The sequence below is a fragment of the Cavia porcellus genome, unplaced genomic scaffold, assembly GCF_034190915.1.
Source record: "Cavia porcellus strain 051 isolate PalLab524CR breed Dunkin Hartley unplaced genomic scaffold, mCavPor4.1 scaffold_40, whole genome shotgun sequence".
NCBI lineage: Eukaryota > Metazoa > Chordata > Mammalia > Rodentia > Caviidae > Cavia > Cavia porcellus.
Window position 1 is genome coordinate 5,341,489 of NW_026947523.1, and position 11,689 is coordinate 5,353,177.

The window sequence follows — 11,689 nt, forward strand, 5'->3', positions numbered from 1 at the left end:
AGGCCTGTGCATGGCAGGGAGCAGGCAGAGCTCTGGGGGGATGCCTGGCCGGTCAGTCATTTCTCAGGGTCTTAGAGTAGAAAGCCTTGTACTGAAGCAGTGACCCCAGCCCTTCCGTCATTCCCAGACCAGCTGGCCTGCAGAGCTGTGGGCCGGCGGGGCACAGAGGGACGGCACCCTGGAGTCTGCGGGCATCACTGACCCGAACATGTCCTGTCAGGCGCTCGCTTCAGCTGCTTCCCAGGAGTCACAGGTGTTTTCCAGCTGTCCCTGGACTCTTGACAAAAGCCACATTGCTCTTCCTATTTCCTGGCTCATAAAAGCCTTCTTGGGGACTGTTGGAGAAGCAGCAGCAATGTGTCCTGAAGGACAAGCACGAGGACTCTGCAAATGCCCAATTCCTATAGCTGTGTGCCTTTTGTTTAAATCTCTGAATTTTCTGATACAGAAAGTGAGGCCCCAGGAAAATAAGCGAGCACTTGGGGACTCCGGCCCAGCCCCATCTGGCACGTAGCACTATGACCTTGCTTCTGAGGTGACCCTGAGCCACTCCTGCTGGGCAGGGCCGAGGCCCAGAGGGCCTGGCAGCATGATAGACTCCAGGGTGACTTCCCCTCCCTGAACCCATCTGACCTCGCTCCTGGGTGGCAGTGGTGTGGCTCCCCCAGGCCAAGCCTCAGAGTCTCTGACTCCAGAGCTCCCGCTCCAGGAGCTGAGATGCTGCAGGAAGGTGGGTGAGGTAGGGGGACTGAGCCCTGTCTCTGCCTGCGTTGTGCATAGAGCAAGGACAAGTACGAGAAGGCCCTGAAGGAGCTGGACCAGGCCACACCGCAGTACATGGAGAACATGGAGCAGGTGTTCGAGCAGTGCCAGCAGATGGAGGAGAAGCGGCTGCGCTTCTTCCGGGAGGTCCTCCTGGAGGTCCAGAAGCACCTGGACCTGTCAAACTCGGCCAGGTAGGAGTCCCCACGACGCCAGAGGGGACACTTGGGTACTGTGCTGCAGGCCTCGGGTGACATTTCGCCAGAGCTCCCCCTCGGGTGCTGTGCTGAGCCCACCTGTCCCAGTGCAGGGCAGCCAGCTGGGGTGGTGGCCTGCAGGCCATCTGGCAGGGCAGGCAAGGTGGGGCTCACTCTGCCCTGGGTCTGGGCAGGGAGTGGGCACTGTGAGTTCCGAGCTCAGCCAGAGCAGCCACGGTGAGTGGGTCTGACATCTTCCTGGGGGAGAGTGTCCCACCCAGGACAGTCCCTCTTGTCCTTGCTGCTAGCTCAGCCATGGTTTCTCGGGGTTCTAGGCCCCAGAGGCAGCACAGGCCCTGTGAGGGCACCACACTGTGACCCGGAAGCCATGCTGTCTCGGTGCTGTGCTCAGCTTCAGTCCCAAGGCCCCTTTCAGGCTTGAGGTCCATCCTGACAGGCACAGACAGGCGTCTGCCTCTGTCGTCCACATGGCAGAGCCCTTGACAAATAAATCTCGGGCTAAGACCTATAGTGAATGGGACTTTACACTCCCTTTGTTGTCTTTATAAAAGAAACAGAAAGCAGTAATTATCACACAGCTACTCTGCCACTGTGACATCTTGTAGAGGACAACGAGGGGACTGAGGCTGGGTTAGGTTCCAAGGCTTGCAGACTGCTGCACGGCAGACAAGGGGCGAGGCTGGGACCGCGGCCAGTTCTGTGTGTGACCTGTGCCATGTGCAGGCACATTTGTCTAGAACTCCCCTGGGAACCTCCCCTGGCCCAGGTGGCATAGTTGCTTCCTAGGGCAGAGTCCCCACCTCTGGGCCTTTCCTCCTCCCAGTTCTAGAGGCCAGAAGTTCAAGCTCAGAGAGTGAGCCGGGCCGTGCTCCCGGGAAGGCTTCTGGTGCCTGCCACTGTCCTCCGCTCCCCCAGCTGTGCCCCCCTGCCCCAAACCTCAGCCATCTCTCCCCGCTGTTAGCCCTTGTTTTCCCTGTGTGTCTTCCAGACTTCTGTCTTCCTCCCTCCCTGTACTTTGGTCCTGGGGTTGAACCCAGGGCCCACACTGAACTGTGTCTCACCCTTCCCGTGTTTTGTTTGAGATCTTCTAAGTGGCCTAGGCTGGCTCTCAGCTGGAGGGGCTGGGGCTTCTGACACCGCGCAGTTGTCTGTCCCGGACTCTGCCTGGTCCACACGCTGCCTCCGAGGCGGGGCAGAGCTGGGTGCGCAGCTGACGGACTTTCCTGGTCTGTCTGGGAAGTAGACGCATGTGAGGTGCAGAGACTTCGGGGCCTGCAGTCGGCAGCATCGGACTGGGATGAATGTTCCCGGTTCTCTGCCTCCCACAAAGTCATGGTTCTTCCTCTGATTTAGCTACAAAACCATTTACCGTGACTTGGAACAGAGCATCAAAGCAGCTGACGCAGTGGAGGACCTGCGGTGGTTCCGAGCCAATCACGGGCCGGGCATGGCCATGAACTGGCCGCAGTTCGAGGTAAGAGGAGGCGCAGTTGCCCATGACCCCTGGTTCCAGGTGAGCTGCACACCCACGTCTGTTCGGGTGTTGGCTGTGTTCCGGGGTGCTAGATGTGTGCAGCTGAGATACCGACGTGTGCAGCTGAGATACCGACGGGTGGCGTGCTCAGCAGGCATTGCCTGAGGCCTCTTTAGGCTCTCCGGAAGGGGCCAGTGCGCTTCCTGCTGAGGAGCACAACTGTTGCCTGCTGACCGTCAGCAGTGCCTTCCCTGTGACCCAGCAGCAAGTTCTTGGAGCTTGGGATCCCCTTACCAGCTGGCTAGGAGAGAGCAGCCAGTGCCCCAGCTCCCGTGGAGCTGTAGGAAGCCTTGTTCCTCATCTGGGGCTTTGTGGATACCTGGAGCAGAAACCCATGGATCTTGGTTTAGGACAAGCTGTGCCGTTCCCCATTTTGTGACTCTGGCCCTTCCAGGGTCTTTACCTTGCAGGCAAAGGTCTGACAATGTGGAATTGTCCGATCTAGAGTTGGATCACCAGGCCCCACAAGGCCCTGACAGCAAGGTAGACGTCACTGGCCAGGGATCTCACTGGCCAGTTCCTTGTGACTGGCTGAGTATGTCGTGTTAGTGGCCCCTCCAAACCCTGGGAAGAGCCCCGTGGGGCTGTGGCCAGTGCCTTCCTCAGGAAAGGGCCAGAGCCCAGGTGCAGCCTGCCCCCAGCGCCCGACCCAGCAGCCATGGCATTAGAGCAAACCCCTTGTGCTTTCCATGGCTCCCTTTTCCTGCTGTCAGATGAGAGTGACACCCATGGGTAGGGCCAGGGCAATGGCCTGGCCATTTGGATCTTTCAGCCCAGCCCTGGAGCCTCAGTGGTGACTATTGCTAGGTCCTCGGCCCCTTCTCTACCTGTCCTCATGTCACTCCTCAGTCCTGCCCTTGTGTTTTCTGGACCTCACAAGGTCTGCATATGGCTGAGTGGGTCACTATTGCTGAGTGTACCCTGCACTGCCCAGTGCCTCCCAGCAGGGGGTGTGGGTGCTCTCCACCCTGGCTCTGGGCAGCTTAAGGGTGGGGCTTTCCTGAGCATGGCAGGCAGCCTTTCCTTCCTGGGATCCCTGGGCAAGGGTGTACTCAGCTTGACTACGGGGCGTTGCAGGGAGTTCAGCCTATGGGGGTTCACAGCAACCCTAAATGTGAAGCTCCCCAGGGTCCTCAGAGGTGCCAGCTACGGGAGCCATGAGCAGAAACAGCTTCAGGCTGTCTCCCTGCAGGGAGGGCCCTGACGAGGGCCTCATGGTATTTGGTGGCTCCCAGGCAGGAACCAGTGCCCCCCGTCCCTTCTGCACACTTTTGCTGTTGATTCAGGACCATATCAGACTTCGTCTAATGAAATTATTTGTTTTTATTTTCCATGCCACCAGGATGAAGTAAGTGTCTGTTTTGTGGCTAATTCCCGGGTGTCCTCGCCCCATGCCCTGTGTGTGGGACAGTCTGTGCTGCGGAGAAGTGAGGCAGCTCTGTCAGGGTTGACAGTGAAGGGCAGGCGGCCGGCCCTTCACAGTGGCAGATGCTGGGCCTGTTGTCTGTGGAAGCCACCTGATCAGGTGGATCTGTACTCACTGTTAGGGTGACCTGGATTCAGGGTTCGGAGCCTAGGTCTACCTCACATAGTGTACAGGTCAGTCCCTGTTCCCTTCTGCGCTCAGTTTCCTCATCTGACAAATAGATGCCTTCAACCTGACATTTCTAAGATGGCCCTGACCTTGAGGATCTGTCACGAGTGGGAGCAGAGCTGCGGGCAGAGGGATGCCGGGTTTTAATCAGGCCGACTGGTAAGCGAGAGGCGAGGGAAGGACCCTAAAGCCAGTGCCCGCACGTGCGGAGCGTCAGGACCTTCTCGGTTAACCCTCCCTGTCTCAGCACAGTTGCCCCAAGCTTGCTCCGCGCTGGGGAGTTGGCAGTGCTCTGGGGGAAAGGGACCAGGGCCCGTGCCTGTGCCACTTTGGAGATGTCCGGGCCACTGTGTCCCAATGTTCTTTGTAGTCCGTGGTTCAGTTCCAGGTGCTCAGGTCTCTGCAGCCCGCTGTCACCCCCATGACCCAGAACTCAGGCTATAAGTGGGAAAGGCCTGAAGTGCTTCAGGACAGGACTCAGTGCTGTGGCCAGGCTTTCCAGTGTGCTAGCTCCTGTCAGCCTGCGAGGCCTGAAGGGGCTGGAGGCTGAGCGCCGTGGTGGGCAGGGATGGGATTTAGGCAGCTGGTCTGTTCTGTTGTGGCCCTGTGTCATGGGAAGTCTGCTTGTCTCAGGAGGCAGGGCTGCCACGGGTGTGGCCCCTGGGACTGTACGAGGCCAAACCCCAGGCCTCCCCAGGAGTCCCTCTAACTGCTGGAGGGGGACGGGTGCAGGGGTGGAGAGGAGCCTGAGGTCTCTTGGGAAGGCAGGAGCACAGAGCCCACGAGGCTCAACACCACTGATGCACAGGGCAGGGGGCCTCTGTGATGTCCACCTGTGGACATCCTGACGTCTCTCCCTCCACCCTTGTTGCCCAGGAGTGGTCCGCAGATCTGAATCGAACTCTCAGCCGGAGGGAGAAGAAGAAGGCTGCCGACGGAGTGACCCTGACAGGCATCAGTCAGATGGGGGACCAGGCCGTTCTGAACAAGGCCGGCAGGTGAGCACCGGTGCAGCCTCCACCCAGAGGACCCAGGCCTGCTTGGTCACGGACAGCACCACCAGCTTGGATACTTGGCAGATGCCCTGTGGTGCCGGGGCATCAGCCTCCCCGTCACCCCTTCCCAAAGATTCCTACACTGATGCACTCTGGCTTTGGCCCTAAGGCGTCTCTCAAGGTCATCTTTCTGCCTAGGGCTGCAGCTGCTTGAGGTTAGAGAGGGAGTTCTGAGCCAGACTCCGCCCTCGGCCCAGGAGAGGGCGGCACCAGGGTGTGCGCTGCGCAGACAGAGCTGGGTACAGGCAATGCCGGGCCAGGTGCTCCCTCCTTCCTGGTGCCGGTCAGCCAAGGCCACCACAACGGGGCATCAGGCGTCCCTTTGCAGGTCACCCGCTCACTAAGCAAGTGGCTTATTCCTGACTTAGTTTTGGGCTGAATGTGAATTGAGGGTAGGAGAGGTGGCACTGTCTTCGTTAGAACCTTCTGGAAAGTACGTGCTACTGCTGACCTTCCATGCTTAGTCACAGGCTCCTGGTGACAGGACTTCGAGGAAGGCCTCCGCCCAGGGTGCCAGGGGTTCTGTAGCTGCAGATACAGCCTCCAGGCTCCAGGCGGTCATTCGTCTGCTGTGCACACAGGACGAGTTTCAGGCACAGCCTCTGCATGGGCACAAGCAGGCAGCGCTGTGGCCTCTTGGGTCCCTCTGGTGCTGCGGTGATCCCGTGCTTCCCTCCCTCCCAGCCCTGGTGGCAGTGGAGTGGTGAGGACTGACTGGGTCTCCAGAGCGGGAGGGCCCGTGCCCCCAGAGAAGGCCATGCAGTGAGCCTGTCCCTGAGTCCAGTGTACAGAGAGTGCTGGGATGCTGGCCCTTACTCAGGCTTGCACCCCAAGGGACAGGGCAGGGAATGTGCCAGGAGCCCGGCTGGTGGCCGTCCCATGCCAGGGCCCATCTGTGGTGATGCAGCAGAGGAGGGGAGCTGCTTCTCTCCGATGCCCGATGCGCTGGGGCTGAAGTGCAGGGCGTGGACACTGCACTCCTCCTGCTGCACAGGCCCTGCAGTGGCAGCCGTGCCGGCCGTGCCAGTCCTGAGTGTGCTGTCTCTCCTCACAGCCACCTTAGTGTCCCGGGCAACCCCATCCAGCCTGCCCAGTCACAGTCCAGCTACAACCCCTTCGAAGACGAGGATGACACGGGCAGCACCGTCAGCGAGAAGGAGGACATTAGGACCAAAAAGTGGGTGAAGAAGCGCTTCCCTCTGATTTCTCCCTCACTCGCTCCGCATCCCTCTCTGTCCTGAGGGCTCTCTTGGGCTCTGGTCCTGACCCCCACCACGCACTGTGGCAGAGCTTGCAAGAAGGCACACACTGGTGCCCCCACGGGCACCTCCCGCCTCTGCGCATCTCAGGGAGGGCACAGCTAGCACCCCACTCCAGTGGGGGCTTTCTGCCCTCTGATAACCCACCAGGCCCCGACAAGGGCAGATACGCACACTGTGCACCCTGCAGGCATGGCTGTGGGGTGTCCTGCCGCAGCCTCGGGTGAGCGAGCTCCACATCCTCATGGCCCTCACCAGGAGGAGGTGCCCTCAGACCCGGGGCTGTCACACCTGCTCCCTTGGGGTGGGGCTCTGTCTTCTGCCGGCTCCTGCTCAGGGCTGCGTCTGCTCCCTTGTCACAGTGTGAGCAGCTTCGAGAAGACTCAGAGCTACCCGGCTGACTGGTCCGATGAGGAGTCCAGCAACCCCTTCTCCACGGATGCCAATGGCGACTCCAACCCGTTCGATGAGGATGCCACCTCGGGCACAGGAGTGCGTGTCCGGGCCCTGTACGACTACGAGGGACAGGAGCATGACGAGCTGAGCTTCAAGGCCGGTAGGTGGCTCCTCGGCTGCCTGAGGCTAAGGTTTCCTGGCTGACGGAGAACTGAGTCTTCTTCCTTCTCAAAATCTGATAAGTTCCTGTGAGTGTCTGGTGTGGATCCTCTCTGTGACACGCTTTTTCTTGGTTTCAAAAAGTAGCAGGTACCCCATGCCTTCCCAGGGCCCCTACCCTCACTGGCAGAACTCGGGGGGATACTGGTGAGGCTGCTGGGGACATGCTGACTGTGACCACCGGGCCCAGCCCCACACACTGAGAGCCGCCAGCCCCCAGGTCCCTCAATGTGGCCTCCCCTTCTGCAGCTCCCAGCTGGTGTGGGGGTCCCCTGGAGAGCAGGGGCCAGCCAGGCTGGGCCTTGTAGGACCCAACATCTGTCCCATGCTCATTCCACAGCCACCTGTGCCCTGTGGCTCAGAGGCAGGTTTAAATGGGTGTCCCTCAGCCGTGTGTGCTGTCCTCCTGTCTTGTGCAGGTCTCCTGTCTTGTCTGCTTTTTAAAAACTTGGTCCAGTTTACCAGGAAGCTGCAAGCCTCAGTTGGAAAGCGCTGTCTTAGCCTGTCTGAGAGGGTGGAGAGGCCTGGCCCACCGGGGCGGGCCCAGGGATGACAGTGCTCTGGCTGTGGCCATGGTGCAGAGCTGGGCCTGAACTTAGCGACCCAGCCTGGTGCTGCCCCCCAGCTCATCCCCTGCACTCTCAGTGGGGTCTGCCGACTGCGTGACCCCTGTCCTCGGGGTTGCTCAACAGGGGCTCTTGCACTGGGGATCTTTTGCTGCAGTGGGGCCCAAGCCCCAGTGCCCTGCACATCCTAGGCAAGTGCCACGCTGTGAGCGCCTCCCCTCAGCACTCTTTGTGCCTTTAAACCCTCTCCCCAGTCGGGACTGCAGCGTGCCCTGTGACCTGCTCGGTGGATTGCTTTCTCATTGCGGATGCTTACCACGTCTCACCCGTGCCCCTGACGGAGAGCACAGGTGTCACAGCTTTCCTGTTGGCCAGGACTGGAGCCCTCTGGCTCTGCATATCCATAGGAGCCACTGCGGCACCTGTGAGCCCCGTGCTCCCAGGTCAGGGTGAGAGAGCTGTTCCTTTAGTGCGGAGAAGCCACTGTGCCCGGGCTGCATCTTAGGCCAGCCGGTGGAGGATGAACCAGGCACTTGCCCCGCCCCTGGGAGTATGCCAGCTCCTCCTTGGGGCCACAGCATCACAGGGCACGCAGCTCAGCCTGCAGCCAGCATCTCCCACCCTCTAACTTAGACCCACTCTCCTTCATCTTGCAGGCGATGAGCTGACCAAAATAGAGGATGAGGATGAACAGGGCTGGTGCAAAGGACGCTTGGACAGTGGGCAGGTCGGCTTGTACCCTGCCAACTACGTGGAGGCCATCCAGTGATGGGCCATGGCAGGCCAGCCCCCGAGCAGCGGTCCCTGCAGCCTGGGGGCAGGCGCCCCACCTGCTCACCACGCCAGCCCCCTTGAGCTTGCTTCCTGGTGTGCTTGGAAGGCAGAGGAGCTGGTCGTAGCTCCTGGAAACTCAGCCCCTTTCCAAGTGCACCCGGGGCTCCACACTGGAGGGCAGCGTGGAGGGTGAGCCAGCACTGCCCACCTGGCAGCACAGTCCAAGGCTCCTCAACCTCACCTTCTGCAGCTCTGCAGGTGGGGCTCGTTCTTCCTCCACAGACTGTCCTCTCACCAGCCTGCTGCCCGCTAGCTCAGTAGACAGACCTTACGCCCTTTACCAAGTGAAGATTCTGAAGGTTTTAATTTAAAAACTGTCCAGTTACACTTCTCATGTGTGGGCTCCAGAGGGCACTGAACCAGCCTCCAGGACACAAGGGCTCCGGGCGTGGGGACAGGTGACACCCACAGCCAGAGGCTGTGAGCAGCGTGAGGCGCACCACAGAGGGGTTTCGATGATGCACAAGGCCAGCGGAGGAAACCTCACACCGCACTCCTGTAGCTGCCGACCGATCGCCAGATGAGTCTCACTCGCTTTCTGCACAGAGCTCATCTGCCCACACATTCACTGGTATCAGTGATTTGGGAGATGAAGTGAGGCCGGCTTGCCAGCAGGGGCTCCTGGGACCCAGATGCTCTGCAGGGCTCATGTGCCCTGTGCATACCTGTATATGTCACTTGCTGTTCACAGAATCTGAGTGTGAGGCCTGGGGCCTCGCACTGTGGAGAGCTGTAAAACGCTGTCTGCGCGGTTACCGCGGGCTTCGTCACTCCTCATGAGTGGGTGGCAGGAAGGGCCTTCATTGCATTAGCGGGGACAGCAGTGTCCTCCACCACTGTCGCAGCTGCTGTGCTGTTTGCTGTCTGCAGGTAGCTCCCTGGGCCCGAGTCAGGGACTGTTGTGAAAATCCCAGCAGCAGCCCCCATCCTGCGGTGCAGATCCACCAGCAGCTGTCACGTCTTTTAAGTTAATAATAGCTCCTTTCAGTGTATGGCATCTTCAAGCAAAATCAATAAACAGTCGATCTCAGGTGTGCGGAAGGCCCTTGCCGAGTGTCTGCCGGGGAGACCCGTCATTCTGAGTCACCCCCTTGTATCTGAGCAGGGCTAGGGCCCCTGAACCCATTGTTTGACCTGGTCTCCCACGGACAGGGACTCCTGGGTGACATTTCCCCCACCAGCCCCAGCAGCAGAATATGACCTGCAACCCCGGCCCTGTGGTCCTCCCGGAACATATTTCCCCGAGTACTTGCTGGGCCTTGAGCTCCGCTCTGCTTGTGTTACAGGCAGAGCACTCCTCTCTAGGTGTCCTGTGCGCAGGCCGGCTCCCTTTTCCGTTTCCGTTCCTTCAGAGGAGCCAGGTCTCCTAAAGCCGTGTAACCCTGGAGAACTCGGCAGCCCTAGGTGCCTAGGCAGTTCGGACAGGGCAGGGACAGGTGACAGCTGCCATGAGCACAGAGCATTCCTGGGGGCCTACAGGAGTGAGGTGCACAGCCACCCCGCTGCATCTGCCCACACTCAGGGCAGAGCAGGCTTCTCGACCATCTAGCCACCTGCTGTGAGAATGGCAGAGACCATCAGCAGACAACTAGCTGCCCAGCGTAGACAGCAGCTTCTGTCTGCCCCAGCCTTGGGCTGCAGAGGGAGGCCCCTGCAGGTGCCGTTTAAGCACCTACTGTGTGCCAGACTCTGGTGCTGGGACAGAGATGAAGAGACACTTTCCCTTGGGGAGCTGCCACACGCTCAGAGAGGGACCTGTCATTCTGACACCAGAGGGCCAGGAGAGCCTGGAGGGCTGTTGGCTGCGCTTGGTGGGTTCTGGGACATTGTACCCACCCTATGTGTCCCGGAGCCATCTCCCTACTTCCAGAGCAGTGCATGCCCTGTCCTCACAGGAGGAGGCCTGGCCGCCTCGGCTTGGGCCTCAGCCCTAGCAGGTGTCTGAACCACTGGCGGACGGCCAAGGCAGTGGCCAGCTGTCCAGAAGCCCAGAGACCCAGCCAGCGGCCACCCTGGCCCACAGGTACCCCAGGCTCCTCCCCATTTCTGCATCCAAGCCTGCTCCAGGCTGCCTCCCTCTGCTCCCCAGACCCACAATGGCCTCTGCCTCATCAAGGAGGTTCAGTGTGTGCCCTCCCTGCATCTCTGGACACTGCAGGAGCCCTGTGCCTATCCCTGAGCATGGTGCCCCTGTGAACGGGCACTGACCTTGGGTCTGGCTTCTGGGAGGAAGCAGCAGCAGTGTCCTGGGGCACCGAGGAGAGCAGCACAGTGCTGTGCCCAGGAGGAAGCAGGTGAGCTGGAGTGACCTGGCCTGCAGATGAAGTGTCAGGCTCGTTCCCAGCAGGAGTGGCCATCTCCTAGCATGGGGGTCAAGGGTCACCACTGTGCTAGAGACCCATGTCGGAATCACCACCCTAATGGCGATGACACGTAGCAGCTGGGGCCTTCGGACTGTGCTTACGTCAGGAGGGAGAGGCCCGCACAGCCGGGATTAATGCCATTCTCGGAGGAGAGCCCTCACTGGTCTCCTTCGTGGGGGGAAGCAGCTAAAAAGTGCCTTCTCAGAAAGCAGCAGTCAGCTGTGAATGCTGCCTGCTCTGTGTTCTTGGACCTCCAGCCTCCAGGGCTCTGACAAATGTCTGTTGAAAGAAACTAAATGTAAAAAAATAAAAGTGAAATTTTGTCGCGTCTGAGCTTCTCAGCCCATGGCATTTTGTCCAAGCAGCCTGGAGCAACTGGGACTCCCCGGTGGTGGGCGAGGGGCTCTTTTATTTTTTTTTTTTTTAAGAGGAAAAAGAGAAAAACACAAAACAAAGCGGTGTAAGGGTACACGTAATACAGAACTACAAAAAAAAAAAAAAAAACATAACAGAAATCACCTGTTAATAGATTACATATTATCATCTTAAAAATAGTTGCTCAAATCACAGTATCAAAGAATACAAGGTGGACATTCAAACAGGGAGACTGCAAACATCTGTGTTCAATGAGCCAAAAACATTGATGTAGTCAGCTATTTAACACCCCAAACACACTTGCTGTTATATCCGTTAGAGCTTTTTCTTTTTTTTTTCCCTCTCTATTTTACAACAAAATTTACACATTTTGGATTTTATTACTCCTTAGTGCTTATTACTTTTTTTTTGGGGGGGGGGAGAATACAGTCAAATATGGCAAAACAAAGCTGTCAGTCAAAACCAAGGATAGACATAGCACATGGTGTAGAACAGAGTACAAGGTTATCAACAA

The 11,689-nt window shown here is 58.9% G+C and overlaps 1 protein-coding gene across 8 annotated transcripts in view; it reads left to right on the forward strand.

The window, feature by feature from the left end:
* The window catches only part of Pacsin2 (protein kinase C and casein kinase substrate in neurons 2), an 86,282-nt gene extending 75,149 nt beyond the window's left edge, over window positions 1-11,133 (forward strand). For all 8 annotated transcript variants that reach the window (XM_063243776.1, XM_063243779.1, XM_063243782.1 and 5 more), the window contains 6 exons: window positions 781-956; window positions 2,334-2,454; window positions 4,985-5,106; window positions 6,218-6,340; window positions 6,785-6,978; window positions 8,260-11,133. In XM_063243776.1, the coding sequence (XP_063099846.1) occupies window positions 781-956; window positions 2,334-2,454; window positions 4,985-5,106; window positions 6,218-6,340; window positions 6,785-6,978; window positions 8,260-8,372 (849 nt within the window). In that variant the 3' untranslated portion in view covers window positions 8,373-11,133. The remainder of the gene's footprint in view (window positions 1-780; window positions 957-2,333; window positions 2,455-4,984; window positions 5,107-6,217; window positions 6,341-6,784; window positions 6,979-8,259) is intronic.
* The last annotated feature ends 556 nt before the right edge of the window (window positions 11,134-11,689 follow it).